At 46.9% G+C, this 23,440-nt stretch overlaps 1 protein-coding gene across 12 annotated transcripts in view; it reads left to right on the forward strand.

Annotated features, from left to right (window-relative positions):
* fbrsl1 (fibrosin-like 1) overlaps window positions 1-22,871 on the forward strand; it is a 328,078-nt gene extending 305,207 nt beyond the window's left edge. For 5 of the 12 annotated variants that reach the window (XM_034296386.1, XM_034296388.1, XM_034296389.1 and 2 more), the window contains 13 exons: window positions 2,419-2,836; window positions 3,070-3,323; window positions 4,745-5,004; window positions 8,944-8,994; window positions 9,190-9,285; window positions 11,046-11,117; window positions 11,241-11,270; window positions 11,360-11,431; window positions 12,308-12,440; window positions 17,103-17,186; window positions 18,985-19,068; window positions 19,887-20,184; window positions 20,318-22,871. In XM_034296386.1, the coding sequence (XP_034152277.1) occupies window positions 2,419-2,836; window positions 3,070-3,323; window positions 4,745-5,004; window positions 8,944-8,994; window positions 9,190-9,285; window positions 11,046-11,117; window positions 11,241-11,270; window positions 11,360-11,431; window positions 12,308-12,440; window positions 17,103-17,186; window positions 18,985-19,068; window positions 19,887-20,184; window positions 20,318-21,662 (3,197 nt within the window). In that variant the 3' untranslated portion in view covers window positions 21,663-22,871. Of the gene's footprint in view, window positions 1-2,418; window positions 2,837-3,069; window positions 3,324-4,475; window positions 4,637-4,744; window positions 5,005-8,943; window positions 8,995-9,189; window positions 9,286-11,045; window positions 11,118-11,240; window positions 11,271-11,359; window positions 11,432-12,307; window positions 12,441-17,102; window positions 17,187-18,984; window positions 19,069-19,886; window positions 20,185-20,317 lie in introns of all 12 variants that reach the window. The other 7 variants (XM_034296385.1, XM_034296383.1, XM_034296392.1 and 4 more) reach the window with 7 other exon arrangements.
* The last annotated feature ends 569 nt before the right edge of the window (window positions 22,872-23,440 follow it).

A 23,440-nucleotide genomic window follows, 5' to 3' on the forward strand; every position in this document is an offset into this window, starting at 1 on the left:
ATGGCGGATGGGATTGACTGTGGAGCCACAGTTGACAGTCATCGGATTCAGTCGAGAGGCAATGTGTTAGTTATTTGGGCGGTTGACAGCATTCACAGTAAAATGTTGCTTTGGGCGGTGTGTTAACATTTGAAATGTTCTTGCAATGGCAAAGCCTTGCGATGAAACATGTCAGAGTTGAATTCCCGTCATTTGGAAATCACCAGGCCTTCTGTTTGCCAAGACGAGCTGCGGGATTGGTACATTCTTAGCCCAGAACAAACATTTTTCCATTGATTGTTTTCTGGTGGGGGGATTTGGTTTCGCTACGAGTTTACAGCGGTGTTTTCGAGCTCCAAGAAATGGTCAACACAATATGAAGCTGATAGACGCTGAGGCCCACGTGGAGTATATAGCAAGCACACTGTTACTGTCAGCCTCCACACAGACCTGACACTAACTGGAAATGTTATGTCACATCCTGGTGCCCTTTATTAGAATGAGGAGGCAGATGGCCACCCTGTCTGTGTGAATGTGCATGGGTGGGTCGGGTGTTTGGGTGTGTGTTTGTGGTTTGTGTGTTTGTGGTTTGTGTGTGTGTGTGTGGGGGGGGGGGGGGGGGGGTGGTTGGGTGGTTGGTGGACGGCTGGTCCTGGAGCGGAATGGCAAACTGTGTTGAGGAGACAGAACGGCTCAGCTGATCCATTTCCCTAACTTCATTACCCCCCATTATAATCATCATTTAGATAACCCAGCAGTACTCATTGTGCCTTCGCCATGCCAGCCGGAGCCTCAGCCGTCCTACTGGCTAGATATTACAGTTCATACATATACAACACAGCCTTCACTTCCTCCACCAACGTGGCTGGGAAAAAGAGGGGTTTCCACGGCAACGTCAGCGAAGGGCAACATTTCGACAAATAATTATTCTCCTTTCTCTGTTTTTCTCTCCCCCTCTCTCTCCCCCCTCTCTCTCCCTCCTCTCTTTCTCTCTCCAAGACGTGCCCACATTCAGACAATCCTCATTCCATGCAATTTTTATATTATAGTCATATTATCTATACTCACGCCTGAATTCGTTAGGAAAGTTGTGACACCGTTGCCTCCCCCGCTGCTCCAGTAAAGGCAAAGGGGAGCGTGTTTAAAATCTCATACAGCGTTTTATTAGCCTTTTATGGGCTGTACAATCCTTGGAAGATGAAGCGGTTTCTAATAAGCCCAGGATATTCCATTAGGAGTCTGTCTGCTCTGAAACCCTGAGCTGAAAGGAGCTGAAGAGCTGAGCTCTCACTAGCTGCTAGAGGCTAGCTGTCATTTGTCACTGGCTTCTCTCTGGTGAGATGTGCCCATGGAGCTGTTTGATTGAGGCTCTAGTAAGCCTTCTTGAATATCTGCTGCATTAGAGACAGAGATTAGAGATGCTTAAAGGGCCATTCTCTTATTGTCGGTCTCTCTCTTTTTATCTCTGTCTATCCATCTGTCACTCTCCGTCGCTGCTGCTCTCTCTTTGTTCTCTCTTGTAAGTGCTGTTTCTGGATTCCGAGGAATGCCACAGGCTCTGTGCAGCTTGGCTCAGATGAATGCTAAATATTATAGGTCTTGGTTAGTAAAATTGCATTCACCTTGGGTTATTGAATGTAGCTAGATGACTTTGGTCATGGAGAGTTGGTGATATATGCCATTATCACTGGCACTTGTTCTGTCATCCTCCATTTTCTCAAGCAGCGCTTTTTGTCACTACATTCCAGTTAAAGTCTCCTTGAGATTTCTCAGCAGCATTAGTTATTTAGTGGAAACATTGTAGCCCATTAAAATGTTATGCTCTCAGTACTGAACATGGCAATTCTGGGGAATGCTCCTCGTTAAAAAATCTCCTTGTCTTCCGAGAGTCCCACCCAGATAAATTGGCTGAGATGCAGTGTCTGGCTGGGTTCAAAGTGCTTGGCTACGGCTTTAGAAATCCGTTAAAAGATCTAGGGGAGTGAAATGCATAAAAGCCATGATAAGGGGCCATGATCTCTTTTCACAGCACAATTGAAACATAATTATTTCATGCCAATTTGTGTGCTCAGCAAAGCCCTGAATAGGAGTGGCATTTAACTTTAATTACGTGTGATTTATTCATACTGACTGGATCGCTTGCAGAAATTGGATCATCTGATTATAGTGAAGCATGAAAATGACCTGATTAAACACTCCATAAAACCTGGGAGACAAAAAAGGCAAACTTTGTCCAGACGACCTGTAGTTGGCTTTGTCTTCTGGACCCTCATACCACACCTGGAGTAGTTCTCCCTAACAGTCAGACACGTGTCCAAGCTTTTTCTGTACAACAAGTTATGGCGATTTACACCAAGAAATGGGCTCAGTTCTAATTAAGTCAATGTCTTGGAGGATGTCACCTAAAAGTCTGCCTCTCCCTTTTCTCCGCCTCTGCAGGTGTGTCGACGAATGAGAATCCAGAGTCCAAGACTGTCAGCTCGGCTAAAGTCTCTGGGCTCCAGCGAAGCCAGGAGCAGAGTAACGAGGTGTCCTTTGCCCCGGCCGTGTCCAGCCCCACGCCGGCCTCACCGCCTTCGGGCTCCCCTGCCCCTGCTGCCACACAGGCAGCACCCCCGCAGCCCCTCCCCAGGGCGCGGCTTGCCTCCCCACCCCCCCTCCTCATCAAGAGAGAGCAGGACCGGGTGCCGCCCATCCCCACCCCTCCTCTACTGAGGGCCCAGCCGCACCCCCTCCAGGAGCACCGGGTCCCCGTCTCCCTCCCACTTCCCCAGCACCAACACCACTCCAGGCCACTCATCAACCACCAGGCGCACCAGCACCACCCACTCCAGTACAGCAGCCTGCACAGTGTCAGGTACCGTCGGGGAACATCTGATCCGTGTGCTGTGAGACAGTTTAGCCCAGCAGTCTTCTTACATTTGACTCCTTGCTGATACGATTGTGATTCAGTAACCTTAAAATGAAAGTTCCGTTCACCCGGTCTTTGTACTTAAGTAGTGATGTCGAGAGCACATCACGTAACCTCTAGCTACAACTCCCAGCTTTGACTTATTGCTGACAAAGTTTGTTTTAATCTCTTCTCTCCAGCGGCTCCAGTGCAGGGCTCCCCAAACACCACCACCTGCCCCCATCCCCCCACCACCTGAACAGCCTCCCCTCCTCCGCCCCAGCCCTGCCCCTGTCCATAGCCAACCTCTCTACCTCGCACTATTCCTCCCTGCGAAGTCCGGCCCATCGCCATCCGGCCATGTTCGCAACCCCCGCCACACTGCCGCCACCTCCGACCTTACCCACCAACAGCCTTGTGGTCCCTGGGCACCCCGCTGGCACCCCCTACCCAGGTAAGACTGCCCTCCTCACAGTGTGGTCAGAAGGCCACTTCTTTCTGTCTGTCTAGGCAGCAAAAATATAGAAACTGGACACTTTCTTTGAGAGCCAGTGAGAAGAATTAGTCAATAAATGCATGCGGCAATGTATGTGTTCTTGTTGTAGTACTGATATTTTACTAGACTGCTCAGTAGTTATTTGTGGCCTGTTCTCTTGATAATTGAAAAATAAAGATCTGATTGGCAGTAAAAGAGACAACCTTCTATTTTATGACGTTAAGTAGCAATTCAAAAAGTAACAATATAGTAGTGTTTTTCTTTCCAAGTCCAATTGTTGAAGAAAAAATGTAAAGCTAACTTTTCAGTAAATCTCTGAAATACAATGGGAATAAACTAAGTGATATATGTGATATTAAATAAGTTAACATGCTAGGTTATATGGTCCTTTAACAAGCACTGTAACAATCAGTGATAATTTGATGATGCAGTAGGTAAGTGACCTGACTTATTACAATTTCACATACAAAAAGAGATTAAAGGCCAGACAGAAGACTAAACAGAGTCATATTACTCCATGCTGAAGGCATTTGAAATATGCTGATGCCTCTCCATTTTAATCCACATGTTAATTGAACAATGGTAGACATTTTTAAATTTAAACATAATAAGTAGGCTGGTTTAATTTGGCCAAAGGCGCCTCTTTGTTAGTTCTATTTTGATAATCTAAGCTGAAGAATAGCTTGAGGTGAAATACTAGAGGATCTTTTGTCCTCCATAACACTACATGCTGTCAGCTGACTGCTCTGTTATGCCAAGTCAGGGGAAATCATGCTAGATAAGACTTGAAGCAAAATGACGTAAGACTTTCATATTGAAGCTGCCTTTTTGTTCTTCTGTTATGTTCATGTTGTAATATTTACATATCATTATGTAAAATGTAGCAGCATTTTATCTTTTTATTACTTTGTTACTGTAGAAAAGGAATAATTGTTTCTTGTCAATTATCCTTCAATGTTACTATTGAAATGTTTATTGTAATGTAATAGACATTTTACAGTAATCGTAGTCAGTGTAGTTAGTATAAGTAAGCATTGAGATCTAAGACAGTGGAGGGAGAGTCTGCTGTGTTTTCTGCTGAGGTGACTCTTGGTTCTCTCTTGTCTTTAGATACCAGCCTGTTGATATCATTCAACCAACCAATCATGTATTGCCAGCCTCATTCGGGGATTCTGATTGGCACATTGTCACAGGCAACTCTCTTACCACCACCAATGAGTCCTCACGTAGAAAACCCTCACAGCATGAGCTGGAGAAACAGAGAATGCCAGGTGACTATTTTCTCTTCTCTTCTACTCCTGTTGTTAAGACTGACTGGCGTTCGTGCCTTTCTTGTGTCTCCCTTTTCCCCCCCCTTTTCTCGCTCTCCTTTTTTGCAGAGCATGACCTCCTGCGGCAGGAGCTGAACAACCGCTTCCTGGTTCAGAGTTCAGAGGGGCGGAGTCGGGGGCCGTCCTCCACGGGGTCCCCGCTGGCCCCTGTGTCACTGTTGAGGGGAGAGTTTCATCAACACCAGCACATGCATCAGCACCAACACACCCACCAGCACACCTTTACTCCCTTCCCGCCCAGTCTGCCCCCGGCCGCCATCATTACTCCGCCCACTGCACCCCCCATGGTGCGTACCCCGGCCAGAAATGTGAGGATAAGTACAGCTCGCATATACAGCGACTCAGCCCACCGACCCCTGTCCCCCACCAGCCCTTCCCCCCCACCAACCACTGTCACCCAAATGACCAAATGACCACCCCGGATCCCTCTCTCCAGTGCCCTGTAGACTGATAGGTTCACATTCTGCCCTCTCTCCAGTGCCCTGTAGACTGATAGGTTCAGATTCTGCCCTCTCTCCATTACCCTACCTTTTGATAGGTCCAGTGCCTGCCCGCTCTCCAGTACCCTCCCTTGTGATAGGTCCAGAGCCTGCCCTCTCTCCAGTACCCTTTAGATGGATTGGGCCAGGGCTTGCCCTCATTCCCCTTGCAATCATATGGCATTGAGGCCTCTGGGTCCTCTGCATACTGTCGCAGGGACAATAGATGTTTTGCTTTTGGGGTCAGAAGTGTACATGTGGGTTAGTTAGATGTATTCAGGGCCAAGCTTCAAATGCATTACACTGCTCAGAGACTCATTGAATTCCCCCTTTCTATGCCAACACACAGGAAGCTTGCCCAAACCATTCAACTTACGTCAGTACAGTTAATTCAATTTATTCATCCTTCTCCCCCGGAACATGACATACATTTTGCAGTTTCAATTGTATTGCCCTCGCACAAAGAAGAGTGATTGAAGGGAGTGTTTTTCTTCTTTTCATCTGGATTTGTTTTAAATGTTTTTCAATGTTCCGATTTCCTTGCCCCGCAAGAGAAACAAAAGGGCCTTCCAGCAGATGTGTGGTGTGACTGCGGTGCTCTGGGGGCTTATGCTCAGCGATGACACATTCAAAGCCTATGGTTACACTCAATGATTTCATTGCAGATGAAAGGGGCTGACGTCACCGGGCGGTTTTGATAATGCATAATTGCTTCCGTGCCTTTTCAACCGCCGTAAAGCAAGGCATCAAGCCTGCAGTCAGCCAGTGGCAAAAAATTGGCAGCTTTGGATCAGAAACATTTCCCCCAAGAAAAGTTCTGAGTGTTCATCCATCTTTTGGATGCATATAGCAATCTAAGAAATCCATTCAGAAAATCGACTCCCATTTGTGCCCTTTCAGCATAAGTCTAATAGATATAATCCATCATGTCATGACCCCTCATAAAGAGGCTATTGGCCGTTTATAGCGTGGAGATTTGGAGTGGAGCATGAAACCCCAGGAAAAGGATTAGCTTTTGTCCAGTGTACCACTGGGACAGTCTTCAGTTGTGCTGGTGACTGCAGTCCCTTGATTTTAGCACCATGGAAAATGATTTAAAATGACAAAAACATGACAAATAGTACATTTATTTCATTTGTATTTTTTTAAATTTGTCATCGGGGGATAGCTAATCACGCCCTTTTAGTGTAGCATACATTTGAAGATTCCATTGATATATTGTTAATCTAACTATGTTACGTTGAGGGGCAAAACTCTTCGACTTTTTGCAATAAGCCAAGGCTTTAAGGGCATATTGGACTTCATGCAATTGGGAGATGATAAAAACAGGCTGAAAGTTTTACAAATGAAGTTAAACTATTTTGTGTTGATAGGCTAACATATCAGTTAATAAGGAATGGTATAATGTACCACAACATTTAAATAAATGTAGTGTAGAAAACATCCAAAAATGTCACTGTAAATAAAGAATGACCCCTCTATCTGATAAGAAGTCATTGAGGCTGTTTAGGCTGTGTTTCAAAATGCGTACATGTGTTAATGTAGGCTGCCTTCATCATCTGTCTTCAGCGGACCCCTGCAACACCTCGACATGGCAGCCAGGCTTTATTTCAATGCATTCTGTTTGAAGAGGAAAAGAGGAGCGAGCGCTGTTTCCTCTCCTTGCCTGTGCTGATATTGTGTGGCGTTTGTCTGTGTGCCCTCAAATCTCCATTTTGTCCTGACGTTACAACGGGATATAAGACTGGCAATTGTGTTCTGTTTAATGAGACTGTTTTGACTTAACCCATGTTCCCTTTTCTCTCTCCCTCCCCTTCAGCAATGTTGTCTTTTGACGTATGTTTTACTGCTTGTTGAGAGAGGCAGGAGTGATGTTGACGCGGTGGTTGTTTTTTGTGTTCGTCATAAAGTGTGCAGTTGGATGGCATGGGCCCAGCTGTGCTCACTTTGAGCGCTCCGTGTCATTTCAACTCTCTAACAGCCCTTGGCTAATAGCTGTAATTAATGAAATTATGAATCCTCTGTATTTGTTTATTGTTCTACGTCCTCAAGCAGCTGGCTTGCCAAATGGCAGTACTGAGTGTCTCTCTTCCCCTCTGTGTTCTTAGGGAAAAGGAATATCCTTAATTGTTTAAAGATGAAATATTGAGCTTTAATTATCTGAAGCTGTTTACAATAAACCTCTGACAGGCCCCGTAAATTACAAAGCATGAGTTTTATAGACAGCCATAAAGCCACCGGCGAGTGTTACTGCCCCAGTGTAAAACATAAAACAGGCCTGTTCTTCTTACGGAAAGGAGAGGCGGAGCGGGCCGATTTAATGAGCTCGGAAGCTGCCTCAGCGTTTCCACTCAATAGGATGTCTGTGCTTGATTTGGGCCAATTATCGCCCACAAACGTACCGCCCGCCACAGTGGCCATTCTCTGTGGCGGATGTAGATGTAGAGGATGTAGAGTGGCCCCGCCACACTGGGAGGCCCGGGCCCAGTCGGAGAGGAGAGCTTTTCCCAGAGTGCGTTTGAGCGAGAGCAACGCCTTTCCCGCCCATGTTGCAGGACTGAGCCACAACACATACTGGACATGTGTCTGGTTCGCCCCCCTTTCATACAAACCCCAACCGGCAGCCGATTGCCGAGGAGGCTTTGTAAAAACACTTGCAGAAGTACTTGCAAATGGTTTGTGTATTTACTGAATAGGAATGAGTTACTGTCAGTTGCACTTAGCCTCAATATAGAGGCTCAGTATTGGCTTACCTACAGGCACACAATGTTCCTATTTATACATGCTAACTCTCACTCGTTCTCCTTAGGCTCTCGCTATGGCTAAATTGCAAATTTGTAAACTAAATTCCCATGGCTTGGCCTCCTGATCAGACACTATACTGTAAATGAGGCAATAGTCATTCGGTTGAAGTTCAAATGTAATTATTCCATTAGTCATAGGGTATGCTTCTGAACATTTTTCATTATATTAAACCATTTCAATGTTATTTCAGTCGCATGCTATGCATGTCCAATATTAGCTCCTTTGCGTTGGAAATGCGTTCAAACCAATTCAATTTCACCTACAAAATAAATCACATAGCAATTTTTATATGATTTTACGCGTAGAAAATGGCAACTCCTCTCGATCTCTGTCCTCACACACACTAGCCTGGCAGTCGCGGTCTATGGTCTATATCTGTTCCTCTGTGCTCGGTTTCAATAACGGAGATTGTTGTAAAAACCCTACATCTGTCACAGCCAATTAGATTCACATTTCTCCAAATGTTCCACTTAATAAGAATCATAACTAAATCTTCTCGTTTTGCGCTGGGGCTTTTTTGGAAGGTCGGGGTCTGTTCCAAGGCAGCTCCAAATATAGTTCTGTATCCAGGCCTAAGTTGACTCCAAAGCAGTTTTTCCGTGGTGCAGACAAATTGAAAAATCATGTCTGCCTAATTTTAGCAGTCCATTTGATTAGTCATATCACTGATGATTTAACTCAGTCTGCCAGCCAGCCGCATGCTAAATGACACAAACCCGTGACCCAGAACAGTCCGTCTTTCCTTTAAGCCAGCTGCTTTCAGACGTCCGAGGCATATGTCCTTTACAGATGTTGTACTGAACTTCTTCTCTGCTCTCATGTGTCACCGAATGGCTGGTGTAAATGAGCCAACACAGAGTTTTCCTGTGTTCCTTTGAGATGTTTTGTTCATAGATGCAAAGTTTCAGTTGTTGTTCATTTTGGTGTTATTAACCTATTGTGCTTTTCCTGCTTTTTCTGCAGTTCGACAAATACGCTCCAAAATTGGACAATCCATTTATTAGACATTCAAATGTAAGTACCCCTGTTGGTTTCCAGCTTCCATCTCAGTGCGTCTACCGTATTTTCTATGAAACTGTTAAGGGTTATTATATAGCAGTGATAGTTTGAAATAGCAGTGTATTCTTCTACCCTTTCCAGTGTTGTCTCAGTGAAACCAGTTGTGATGCTGTTTTAAGAGGTGTTTTTGTGTGTCTCTCCTCCATGCAGTTCTTCCCATCCTACCCCCCCACAATGCCTGGCATGCCCCCCCTGCTGCCTCACTCAGGACCCTTCAGCTCACTGCAAGGAGCCTTCCAGCCCAAGGTTAGTCCCCCCCCCCACACACACACACACACCCCACACACACACACACAATCTGTACACACACTTACTCATCCACTCACGTTGGTACTGCATACAGACACGGACACCCACGCTGGCGTCGTCTCACCAAAGCCATGCTTTCTGTGTACAGCGTAGAGGACCCATTTGAAGTGAACCAGCCATATGAGTTGGCTCTTTTTGTGCAGTTGTTTTTCGCTGATGGACAATGCAAACAAGGCCTGTCTCTAAGCTAGCTGGGCCTGAGCTGCCAGCCATTGTGCTGCCGTTCAGCAGGAGATAAGCAGAAGCTGTGTGTGTGCGTGCATTCGTTTGCGTGTGTGTGCGTGCACGGCTGGCTGGTGTGTGACGATCAGGGCCTGGCAGCCGCCCAGCAGGCTCTGACCCTGTTGTAAGCCACCAATCAAAGCTGGCCTAAATCCCCTGGTCTGATTCCCTACAGGCTCCATTATGAAGGCCTTTAGTTGCCCACCTCCAGATGGTTAGAGTACCTTGCGATTAGCACTCACATCCCCGCTGAGCCCCGTTGTGGGGCAGAAGAGGGGTGGGGGGTCTGGTACCACCGTTGGTTTCCTTCACTTCCCAAATGCGGGGTGAAGGGGTGGAGGGGTGGCGGGGTGGAGGGGTAGAGGGGTGGCGGGGTGGAGGGGTAGAGGGGTGGAGGGGTAGAGGGGTGGAGGGGTGGAGGGGTAGAGGGGTGGCGGAGTGGAGGGGTGGAGGGGTAGAGGGGTGGAGGGGTAGAGGGGTGGAGGGGTAGAGGGGTGGAGGGGTGGAAGGCCCAGGGGTGACCTGCACTGTAGAGGGGTGGAGGAGTGGAGGGGTAGAGGTGTATTGGGTAGGAGGGGTGGAAGGGTGGAGGAGTGGATGGGTGGAAGGCCCAGGGGTGACCTGCACTGTAGAGGGGTGGAGGGGTGGAGGAGTGGAGGGGTGGAGGGGTGGAGGGGTAGAGGGGTGGAGGGGTAGAGGGGTGGAAGGCCCGGGGTGACCTGCACTGTAGAGGGGTGGAGGGGTAGAGGGGTGGAGGGGTAGAGGGGTGGAGGGGTGGCGGAGTGGAGGGGTGGAGGGGTGGAGGGGTGGAAGGCCCAGGGGTGACCTGCACTGTAGAGGGGTGGAGGGGTGGAGGAGTGGAGGGGTAGAGGGGTAGAGGGGTGGAGGGGTGGAAGGCCCGGGGTGACCTGCACTGTAGAGGGGTGGAGGAGTGGAGGGGTGGAGGGGTAGAGGGGTGGAAGGCCCAGGGGTGACCTGCACTGTAGAGGAGTGCAGGGGTGGAGGGGTAGAGGGGTGGAAGGCCCAGGGTCGACCTGCACTGTAGAGGAGTGCAGGGGTAGAGGGGTAGAGGGGTGGAGGGGTGGAAGGCCCGGGGTGACCTGCACTGTAGAGGGGTGGAGGAGTGGAGGGGTGGAGGGGTGGAGGGGTAGAGGGGTGGAAGGCCCAGGGGTGACCTGCACTGTAGAGGAGTGCAGGGGTGGAGGGGTAGAGGGGTGGAAGGCCCAGGGGTGACCTGCACTCGGAGTGTTTTAATGTCGCCGATCTTTTCCGGTTCTTTTAGACCTCAATGAAAAGCGCTATCATTTTTGTCTTTCCGCTAACTGTGTACTGGATTCCTCGTAGGAGTGCTAATCTCATCATGTTCATCTGCTATAGGCAGAGGAGACGCAGCTTTCAAGTTGGTCTGCTGTTAAAGAGTCTGGTGTTTTCCCCATTTGTAACAGTGTCCTCCATTTCTCCCTGTCCTCCCTTAGTCCTCCAACCCCATAGACGTGGCGTCGCGTCCGGGGGCAGTACCTCACACGCTCCTCCAGAAGGATCCACGGGTTAGTAGTCACCGAGTTTCCCCAATCACACGTTCTTCTTCACAATGGAGCCTAATGACGTACTGATTATTGTGGCTGCGGGTTGATGATAACGCTCCGTGTTTTGTTCCGCCTCCAACGCAGGTATCAGATCCTTTCAGGACGTCAGTCAGAGTAAGACATGCTTTCATTTGTTCTCCGTTGTCAAATAGCAACGTTTTGTAACATCGATCTGTTGATTCTAACCGTTCTGTTTTTCTCAGAAACCTGGAAAGTGGTGTGCGGTGCATGTCCAGATCGCCTGGCAGATCTACCATCACCAGCAGAAGATGAAGGTGAGCAAGCTCTGCATGTGTGCCGGCCTGTCTGACTGCGTGTCTGACTGCGTGTCTGACTGCGTGTCTGACTGCGTGTCTGACTGCGAGTCTGCACCATGGCTGGCTGAAGGAGGTTAGGGGAGGTCAAGCGGCTGTACCTTCTCTGCCAAATGTTTTCCTTTGCCAAGGATTCCTGTCTTTCTGTGTCCATAGCCTCTCTCTCTGTGACGGTGGCCATTTTGGTTTGGAAAACTCCCGTGTCTCAGGCACCCCATCCTCACGGGGTTTAGTGGGCCTAATCAGCTTACACTGATGTTGTTATGACACACTGGTTATGTGTCAGGGATCTGGAGGCATTAGTTATTTTGTCACCCATCTCTGATCTCTCACACAGTGATTATAGCAGTGATTACAGCAGATTACAGGTCCCTCCTTGAACTATGAAATTGCTGGAATCAATTATTGCTAATTACTACATTTGCAAACACTGACAGTGCCACTCTGTCTTTCTCATCCTCCCACCTTTCTTTTTATCTTATCCCTGGTGATCTCTCCCTGTGTCTGTCTCTGTAACTCTGTATCTCTGTGTCTGTCTCTGTAACTCTCTCTGTATCTCTGTGTCTCTCTCTGTAACTCTTTCTGTATCTCTGTGTCTCTCTGTAACTCTCTCTGTGTCTCTCTCTGTATCTCTGTGTCTCTCTCTGTAACTCTCTCTGTAACTCTGTGTCTCTCTCTGTAACTCTCTCTGTATCTCTGTGTCTCTCTCTGTAACTCTCTCTGTGTCTCTCTCTGTAACTCTCTCTGTATCTCTGTGTCTCTCTCTGTAACTCTCTCTGTATCTCTGTGTCTCTCTCTGTAACACTCTCTGTATCTTTCTCCCTCTCTGTCTAACAGCAGATGCAGCTGGACCCTCACAAACTGGACATGAATGGGAAGCTGGACCTGTTCAGTCGCCCCCCTGCCCCAGGGGTGTTTCCTGGGTTCCCTTACACACACGACCTGGCCCGACCCATGTTCTCCTCCACAGGTCAGTACCAACCATTACGTGGCCCAGAGCAACAGGTGACAGGGACGTAGTGATTTTCGGACTTGATCAGTGCTCGTTGTTTTTCTTTCCCCTGTTGGCATCCATGATTGAAACACAAAGATACTTACTGCCACAGCGTCCTGACCCCACCATTCTGCTGATGACACGAGCACCATGCTTCATCCACTTGAGTCGGCAGACTGTAGGGGTATCGTGATGACTTCTGAGTGGGCCTAATGTCCTTTATCTCACGTGTTAAATAACTTCCCCCATTCACGTTGAAATGGTGAAGATAGGCGTTAGTGTTTGTTAAGTGTTATTGTTATGGTTTGTTTAAGGATATGGGTTAAGTTCAGGGTAAGGACAAGGACCCTGTTAAAATATCCTCTCGGAGCATGCAGGCATTTTGAAATGTGAGCGCCGCCCTCACCACTGAGACATCCAATTGCATCTGCTTTCAGGGCAGATATGCCTCCAGAACAAGATCTAACATGCACAAAAAAGCCTAACAATTAATTATAGTCCACATGTGTTGTTTCGCAAACCGACTCAAATTAAGATATGGCATCTGTAGAGCTTTCTTGTGTTTTTGTAAATGCCTTTGACGTGGCCATTCTGTTAGCCTTCCAAGTGGCACCCTACATACTACACTACTTTTTAACAGGAATGGGTTATTCATTTGAAACGCACTCCCCAGCATGTGTGATCATTGATTGGTGGGTAATTCCATGAAGGTCACCATGGAGAAAGATGCCCCATAGCATGTAATTAGGCAGAAATGAATGGTCTTGTAATTAGCTTGTTCATTAACCGTTCATGAAATATAGCTGAAGACTGTGTGCTAAAAGAGGTCAACATCAAAACACCAGGGCCCAACATTCTGAATGGTTACACATGTATGGGCACGGTGAGATTGTTCCGTCCACTGGGAATTAACCTGTCTGGATAGGAATACATTTAAATGTTTCTTATAGAACAAATATGAAAACCATATGTTTGGGGATTATGGGAGGATTATAAAACCAATGCTGAGAACACTACAGTTCATCAGATTCAGTAATGGATCAAAACATTACGTGGATTTTATGTGCTTTTTTATGTATTTCAGAACCCTGTTTCCAAATAATTTGGGTACGCTGTGTAAAATGTAAAGAAAAACAGAATGCAATGATGTGCAAATCATGCAAACATTATTTATTTCAATAGAAAATAGTACAAAGACATACATGACAACATATCAAAATATGTGCCCACTTTGAATTTGATGCCAGCAACACATTTAAAAAAAGGCTGGCAAAGGTGTGTAATGCTAAAAAGAAAACCTGGTGGAACATCTCACAACTAATTAGGTTAATCGGCAGCAGGTCAGTAAAATGATTGTGTATAAAAAGAGTCTTTCAGAGAGGATGGGTCTGTCAGAAGTGAGGATGGGGAGGAGTTCACCACTCTGTGAAAGACTGTGCAGTCATATAGTGCAGCCATTTAAGAATAACGTTCCTCAATGTAAAATTGCAAAGAGTTTGAGCATCTCATCATCTATAGTATATAATATTAAAAGATTCAGACAATCCAGAGAAATCTCTACAAAAGGGACCAGGCCGAAAACCAATACTGGATGGCTGTGATCTTCGGGCCCTCAGGCAGCACTGCATTAAAAACAGACATGATTCTGTAGTGGACATCACTTCATGGGCTCAGAAACACTTCCAAGAACCACTGTCTGTGAACAAAGCACGTCACTGCATCCACAAATGGAAGTTAAAACTCGACCATGCAAAGAAACCATACAGTCGATATAAAAAGTCTACACACCCCAGTTAAAATGTCTGGTTCTTGTGATGTAAAATAATGAGACGAAGATGAATCATGTCAGAACTTTTTCCACCTTTAATGTGACCTATAACGTGAACAATTCAATTGAAAAACAAACTGAAATCTTTGAGGGGTTGCATAAGTGTGCACAACCTGGTTGCATAAGTGTGCACACCCTTAAACTAATACTTTGTTGAATCACCTTTTGATTTTATTACAGCACTCAGTCTTTTTGGGTAGGAGTCTATTAGCATGGCACATCTTGACATGGCAATATTTGCCCACTCTTCTTTTCAAAAGCGCTCCAAATCTGTCAGATTGTGAGGACATCTCCTGTGCACAGCCCTCTTCAGATCACACCACAGATGTTCAATTGGATTCAGGTCTGGGCTCTGGCTGGGCCATTCCAAAACATTAATCTTCTTCTAGTGAAGCCATGCTTTTGTGGATTTGGATGTGTGCTTTAGGTTCTTGTCGTGCTGAAAGGTGAACTTCAGCTTTCTAACGGACGCCTGAAGGTTTTGTGCCAAAAATTGCCTGGTATTTGGAACTGTTCATAATTCCCTCCACCCTGACTAAGACCCCGGTTCTAGCTGAAGAAAAACAGCCCCAAAGTATGATGCTGCCACCACCATGCTTCACTGTGGGTATGGTGTTCTTTGGGTGATGTGCAGTGTTGTTTTTGTGCGAAACATACCTTCTGGAATTATTACCATAAAGTTCAACCATGGTTTCTTCAGACCATAACACATTTTCCCACATGCTTTTGAGAGACTTGATGTTTGTTTTTGCGGGAGATTGTTGTGACATGTAGCACACAGCCAGTACTTGCCAGAAATTCATGCAGTTCCTTTAATGTTGCTGTAGGCCTCTTGGAAGCCTCCCTGACCAGTTTTCTTCTTGCTTTTTCATCAGTTTTGGAGGGATGTCTAGTTCATGTTAATGTCTCTGTTGTGCCACTTTTTCTCCACTTGATGATGACTATCTTCACTGTGTTCCATGGTCTATCTAATGCTTTGGCAATTGTAATGCTTTGGCAATTCCCTTCTCCTGACTGATATCTTTCAACAATGAGATCCCTCTGATGTTTTGGAAGCTTTCTGTGGACCATGGCTTTTGCTCTGAGATGCAACTAAGTAAATATCAGAAAAATCCTACTAGAACAGCTGAACTTCATTTGTGATTAATCAGAGTCACTTTAAATGATGGCAGGTGTGTAATGACTTTTATTTAACATGAGTTTGAATGTGATTGGTAAATTCTGAACACAGCCACATCCCCTGTTATAAGAGGGTGTGCACACTTATGCAACCAGGTTATTGTAAGGTTTTTATTTTTCATTTTTCACCCCTCGAAGATTTCAGTTTGTTTTTCAATTGAATTGTTCACATTATAGGTCACATTAAAAGTGGAAAATTATTTATATTTGTCACATTCTTTTACATTACAAAAACCTGGCATTTTCACAGGGGTGTGTAGACTTTTTATATTCACTGTATATTAACAAGATCCAGAAACAACACCCCCTTCTCTGGGGCCGATCTAATTTAAGATGAAATGCAAAACTGACCTGTGGTCTGACAAATCAAAATGTTAAATTATTTTTGGGAATCATGGACACTGCCTCCTCTGGGCTAAAGAGGAGAGGGACCGTCCGGCTTTTTATCAGCACACTGTTCAAAAGCCAGTACCCTTGATGGTGTGGGGGTGCATTAATGCACATGGCATGGGTGACATATGCTGCCATCCAGGCAACGTCTTTTTCAGGGAAGACAAAGCCAAACCACATTCTGCACATATTACAACAGCATGGCTCCGTAGTAAAAGAGTCCAGGTGCTTAACTGGTCTACAATCCAGACCTGTCACCCACTGAAAATATTTGGCGCAGTATGAAACAAAAAATACCACAAAGGAGACCCCAAAGGTTGAGCAGCTGAAATCCTAAATCAAGCAAGAATGGGAAAACATTTCAACTTCAGAACTACTGCAATTATTCACCTCAGTTCCCAAACACTTGTTTGGTATTGTTAGAAGAAGAGGTGATGCAACACAGTGGTAAACATGTTCCTGTCCCTACTTGTATGTATTTTTCCAAACAAACAATAACATTTATCAGTTTCAATATTTGATATGTTGTCTTTGTACTATTTTCAATTTAATACAGGGATAAATGATTTGCACATAATTAAATCATTTTTTATTCGCATCTTACGCGTAATCCCAAATCTTCTGGAGGAAACCAGGTTGTACAATAACAGTACTTTTCACTGCATTTGTTCAGAACTGAATCATAAAATTCAGAGGAATCCTTCAGTAACATTGAGTATGTGCAACATAAGCTGAGAAAATGCCTTAGGGTCTGATGAAAGGATGGTGTCTAAGCGTCCATGCACCTCCAAAGAGGTGATTGTTTTAGCTGTTCTAGCAGTGGTAAGGTTTTCGAGCTGGTTCACTGCTACTACTGTTTGGGACACTGGCCTGTTCCCCAGAATCACAATGCAGCTGCTGCTGTTGTTGTCATGCCCAACCCCAAACCGCCCATCATAAATCTCAATCTGGGGCAGGGCAGCATCGTTTTAAAGAATGTTATAAAATACAATATTACAGTATTAGGTTTTTAGAAGGTATTTAGAACAAACTCATCATAAAATTGGTGGGCCCAGAAATGTGAAGGCCATTCTGCCTCTAGCATTTCAGAGGTCACAGAGATTAAAGGGTAAGAGATACTGTATTGCAGACCTAGGGTGGTTTATTTATTTAGTTTTCAGCTCGTCTCAGGCTTGCTTAGGTTTGGCACCACCATCTCAATGTTGACACGCTGAGGTAAATGTTTCTCCCTCTCCCCATAGGTTCTGGCCATCCCGCGGCCTCGCCATATGGTCCCTCCCCCCACCACAGTGGCTTCCTGCCTCCAAGCCACTTGGCAGGTAAGTGTAAGTAGCATCACATTTTACATCTTCCTTTTTCTCTCTTCTGTCTCTTTTTTGCTCTCATACTGAGAATGCTGTTGTTTGGAGAGATATATAATAAGTATATATTAATGTCCTTAGGGCTTGTTTACATTCTGCTACATTTTCTGAGACATTGCGAAGGAGACTCGAGATGCTGGATTATTTTGTTGTGTAAAGTTGCATAAATTGATAGCTCAAGATGCCACCTTCCAAGTTAGCGATAGTGCAGTCCACTTTTGGGGTCTTGCAGTTGTAAAGACAATTGTGTTGCACCTGTGTCAAGTTTCCGTGCAGTCCGCACGCATGTTTGAATAACCGGTGATTGACAGCCACAATCCTGCATGGTACGAACATGCTGGTGTAAATTCAAACACTATGGAAAGGACTATACAAACTAAGATAAGTCTATCTAGCATTTTTTTCGGTCTCTCGTAATGTGAACAAGCCCTTAGTTGGCTAGTGAAGCCATCCTGTTGCTCTATCACTCACACCGAATATTACCTTAGGGCTGTGTAGAGAGGATTACTGTCCTGCCTATTCTAATGAAGAAGGAAGGAAATTCTAGGACATTTTCTAGCCCTTTTTCTCAAGTGAGGTTTTTGTTACCGCGCAACACACTGTTTTATTTCATACCGCCTTTGGTAGTGGTAGATGGACTCTGATGATGACATTTTGCTATGAGGCATGTATTTATGGCCTTTTTCAAGTTCTGCTCATCTCTTTCACAGAGTAAATTAGGTTTTTGTATTTTTGTCTATTTCCCATCAAATATTTTGTTTTGCTTCAGTGCAGCAAAGTGTTTTCACTGGATGATCTCTTGAGTCAATCCAATTTGAGTTTATAAACTCTAAGTGCTCAGGGGGGAAACACTGAAAAATGATTACACCCATCAAAGATTTGGGGTGAAATTCCTTCCTAACAAAACAACTCATGTGTTTCAACATGAAAGATTTTCTAGCTGTTGTTTGATGACATATCGACAGACCAGATCATTCACTACAGACCTTGAAGTCTTCGAACAACTGGACCGAAGGATAATTCATCATTGATATATCCTCAGGCGCATTTCAGTATGGCGTCTTGCCCGTCTTCCTCTTAAATGAGAAGTGTATTGACTAGTCCATCGTATCTCCTGAGTCAGATGGGTATACATACGTTCCTGTGTGGAAACTGTGACCAGGCTTAACTAAGTCACACTTCTAAAAATTGAACAGTGCTGCCTATAATGATAAAGCTCTCTAAGGCAGGATCAGGTAAAACCTCTTCTCCCTACAAAGAATGCAAAGAAAAAACGTTAACCTGGAATCAAGAATGTTACCCTACAGGTGCAGCTGAATATCCCTGTTGTTCTAGGTAGCAGGTTGACTGGCATTCTGACACGCCGACGCCCCTCTAAACCCCACAAAGATGCATTCCGGCGGCTGTGTGCCTGACTGTCCAAACCCCATACTACTGTGGCGTATTGCACACCTCCATCTCCCCTGTCTGTCTGTGGTCCAGCTCCAACCTAAACCATCTCCCCTTCAGGCAGTGCCTCCCTAGCGTCAGGGCCAGAGATCCAAAGTTTCCGCTCCATTACGGACAGTGCGGGAGTAAATCCAGTGTCCAGTGGCCTGAGTGGGCAGCGAGACTCGCTAGCTAGCTACACACTGTAGGATTAGAGGAAGCAGGATGGCAGTGCTAGAAAACCCACAGCTCCGCTTGTAAGAGAAAAGCTGAGTGGTGCGAGTGGTCGGTCTCCTCCAGCCAGCTCAGCTAATCCCTGTTTGGCATTTTGCAGATCCTTTCAGTCGCTCCAGTACCTTTGGCGGCCTCGGCAACCTTTCAACCAGTGCCTTCGGAGGATTAGGCAACCCCTCGCTTGGTAAGCGCCGGCCCCCGCCCCTCACGGCCAGACACAGCGCAGATCAGACCACAGGGAAGGGCCAGAGAGGAAAGAAATCAAGGCACTTAGCTCTGCATTAAATGCCAAAATAAGACTAGCGCAGGGAGGATTGAAAAGGCAGGAAGCACAGCGACAGAACAGCACAGCTCTCTCTCTCTCTGTCTCTCTCCATTCCCCTCCCCTCCTTCCCTGTAGCTTGGCTTTAATCTGACAGCAACATTGCCAACCCACACAGCACTCACAGGCTGGCTGCTTGGTTGCTATTCATGGATTAATTATTCTACAAGCCCCTTCATTGCCACTGTGGAGGGTTCTCTCAATTTCTCTCTCTTTCTCTGATTCTCTCTGTCCATCTCACTCTCTCTATTGTTCCCATCTGCCAAATCAGTTGCCCTGTAGCGAAATGGATGTCAGTGAAATAGACACGCTATGGAATGCTAAGGTCCCCCTGGCTTTTCACAACCCTAACCCCCAGAGGGCAGTTGAGTCCCCCTCATCCACCCACCTTTCCAGTAAAAAGAAGCTGAGAATCAGAGGAATGAATAGAGGAGCAGAGCAGAGTAGTCCCCTTGGTCCATGAAGAAGAGCTGAGGGGGAAGCCATTAACCTCCCCAGTCTTTGTAAAGCAGAGCTGTTGCCGAGAGGCCGCTCAGAACCCTCAGGACAAACACAAAGCTGCCTTTGTGTTGATTTTCTTTCTTTCCCCGTGTCTTCAGTCTCCATCTTATGTTGGTGGTCCAGGAGGGGGTTTAGTTTGATTCGCTCACACTCTTCTCTCTGTGTCTCCTCTCCTCAAGGCTCCAACAGTGTCTTTGGCCATAAAGAGGGCCCTGGGGGCCTGCCTGGATTCGGCAGCCCTCACCACGACACCTGGAACAGGCTCCACCGAACCCCACCCTCCTTCCCCACCCCACCGCAGTGGCCAAAGTCGGCAGACACGGAGCGCAGCAACTCAGTCAACAGCCACGAGCGAGAGAGAGAACGAGAGCGAGAGCGGGAACGGGAGAGGGAGAGAGAGAGAGAAAGAGAGCGAGAGAGAGAGAAAAGGGATTCGTCCATTGGCAAAGAGGAGAAGGATAAAGACAGGTATGTCAGGTAGTCTGTCTAATTATTTCTACTGCATGTTATTTAAGTGCGTGTTTTCATGCCCCCTCACTTCCAATTAAAGCTGTAGAAACATCCTTGTATTCTCCTGGTAAATGCATCTTTTGATGTTGGTGTTCCTCAGAGATTCGATTGAACGGAACCGCCACTCGAACCGTTCATCTCCAGCGTCGGCCCCAACCAGCTACCAGATCAGCAGCCTGATTCGCTCAAACAGCCAGAACTCCAGCGACTCGGGTCGTCATCACAGCAGCAGCGTGGACCGGGTCCGGGAGGCCGAGAAGGAGCTCCTGGAGCGCCACAGGGAGGCCGCCGTGCTCGGGGACGTCAAAGTGAAGGAGAGCCGCTCTCCTGGAGGAGGGAAGGAGTTGACAGACAGACGCTCCTCAGAGGACTCCATCAAGCCAGCCCATCGCACGCCCTCCCCCTACTCTAAGGCGGTGCTGTCGGACACAGGCATTAAGATGGCTGGTGGCCCCCCGCCCACGCTACTCAGGGACGGCGACAGGGACCGGAAGGAGGGTCCACCTTCCTCCGGGGGGGACCTGCTGCTGCACAAGGTGAAAAACGACATGAAGATCAAGGAGGAGCACAAGGAGGACCAGGAGGTGATGGTGGTGAGCTCTGAGCCCGCCCCTCAGCCTGCTCCTCCTCCGCAGCCTCTACCTCCTCCACCCCCCCAGCCTGGCCACCACCACCACCACCCTCCACTGTCACAGCAGCCCCCACCGCCCTCCCCGCGCTGCAGTGACATGCCCACCCACGGCTCCCTGCACGGGGTCCACATGGCCCACTCCCTGCCCCTGTCCATGAGCGCCATGCACCAGATGGGCAGCCTGAACGTGCTGGACCGGGCCCGCATGGCGCCCTTCATGGGGGTGAGCCCCCTGGCCGCTGCCGCTGCCGGACGAGACCGGATGTCTCACCAAGCCTTCCCCTGGGACCCGCTGAGGGAGGCCTACCGCAGCCTGGACCTGCAGCGCAGGATGGACTTCCAGCTGAGGGCCGAACAGGCCCAGCGCTTCCCCGGCATGTACGAGCAGGAGCGGGCCTACCGGGAGAGAGAGGCCCACGACTACTCCCACCACGAACACATGCTGGAGGTGCGGAGGGAACACGAGCGGATGAGGCAACAGGCCGAGGAGAGGGAGCGCCAACATCTGAGGGAGGAGCTTGACCGGGCGCGCCTCCACCAGCTACACCAATCACCCATGGAGGGCCACCTGCCACACATGCCCCCCTTCATGCCCCACCTGGGAGGAATGCCCTACCCCAGACTCAGCCCGTCCACTGGGCACAACGGCCTGCTCAACCGGACACCCCCCACTGCTGCACTTAGCGCCCCCCCTCCCCTAGTGCCAGCGGGCAACGCCAGACCAGCCTCCCCCAGAAGGACTACCCCCCTCACCACCCAGGATCCCCGGGATTACTCACCCTCCCGCAACCCTAAGGAAGTGGAGGCACGGTAGCTTCCCTTCACAGACAAAGGGCATGGATGCTTATAAAGACCCACTCACCAGTTTGGAACCTTGTAGAGTGAACAAAATGCACTGCTTTTCAATGAAGAAAGGCATAGAAACAGTAGGTTAATTAAAGATCTGTAAGGCTGAAGAAGCACATGCCATGCTTTTATTTTATATGGACAGGCTAAAGAGAATGTTGGGAAGAAGAACATGATTCTAAAAGCGTGTATATTAATTTCCAACTGAATATTTGATATTAATATATTAATCCAATCCCTTTTGATGATTTCGCGCGAGATGTTTGATTCTGATTTCAATGGGTTTGTACATTTCCTATCCTTGTTCCATGTATAGACATCATTTTTATGAATTTGTATTTGGTGCGTTAGCCGCTTCTTTTCCATATTTATCCCAGTCCATCGTGAGACGTATGAATGATTATGCACCACAGTACAGACTTCAGTTTTTACCCTTACCATAGTAATTTAACCTCACGGTACCTGGAAATGCTCATTACTGATTTTGTACAAAGTTACATTAAAGAATTTGTTGCGTTTTATTTGTTTTGCCTTTGAGATATGCAGACAAATATATATTATGAGGTCTTTGTTCGGTCTCTGTAAAGAAAAGTCATGTAAATATCTTGTTGATATTCCTTGCAGCAAAATTACAGTGTACATTTATTAGCCTTTTTAAATGTTTCTAGAAAAACAAATGAAATCAAAACAGAACCACTTCCAGATTGGAAACCATGGTAATAGACGAGCCCGTCCAATGGGAGGAAGAAGGGCGGGCTTCAGAAGTGGGGCTGGAATGATCATCTGCAATCTATGCAAAGAGGCACTGAGCACCCCGATGGAAAGTAACCTGGAATGGAATGAACTAATGGATAATGTTGCTTCAATGAGAGAAACTCTGATTAACTCAACGTGTTTTTCTTTCCAATGATGGGAAATTACAAAACTATAGACCTCCCGGTTACAGATAAACTATGCCAGAAGCTTACATACAGCCCCAGTGAAATGAATGGACAGAAAAGGAAGACACTTTTGATTGGGCGGCACTAGGACTTTCTCTGTCGACAGTTGTGGTGTTGTGCAGTTGTTTTTCTTAGACTCTTGTATACAAAGCAAGTACTGTAGAGTTTTAGGCGTGCAAAAAAATGAAAAAGAACATTCATGGTTTAAAATTGTACGGAATAAAGTTTGGACCTAACATCTGCAGTATGTTGCTTCTTATCCACACGCTCACGGTGATTTTCTGAGGCCAGTCATACTGGAATGGATGGAATAATCAATAATACACAGATCACTGAAGAAAGACAAGTTTTATTAGATTTGCTTATTCTTCCAGTGTCTTGTCTATGTCATTTAATTTGTCATGTTCATCGCTGACAAATGATGAAGAACTCTATGCAGTCACCCAGTGTCTAATGACTAGGGGGTTCTGTTCTAATTCTGATGATTTGACTGTAATCTCACATGGATCAGCTGCAGAGCCCTCCGTTCTCTCTTGGGGGATCGATGAGATTGGGAGAGGAGAGCTGTAGAGGGTGGGACTAATAGGACATTGATTTTGTAAGAAAGCAGGTTTTGAGTGTTTGTGTTGCAGGTAACCGCTATTGACTGGTGGCCGAGCGGAGTATTGACCTGCAGTCTGGACTCATTAAGAGGGCCAAGGCCTGGGGGGGGGCGGGGGGGGGGGGGCAGCAGCAGCAGCAAGCTATCAGATGTTAGAGAGGAGAGCCTGCCTCCCCCTTTCCCCTCATTCTGTCCTCACACTCA

Source organism: Esox lucius, chromosome 13 (assembly GCF_011004845.1).
Source record: "Esox lucius isolate fEsoLuc1 chromosome 13, fEsoLuc1.pri, whole genome shotgun sequence".
NCBI lineage: Eukaryota > Metazoa > Chordata > Actinopteri > Esociformes > Esocidae > Esox > Esox lucius.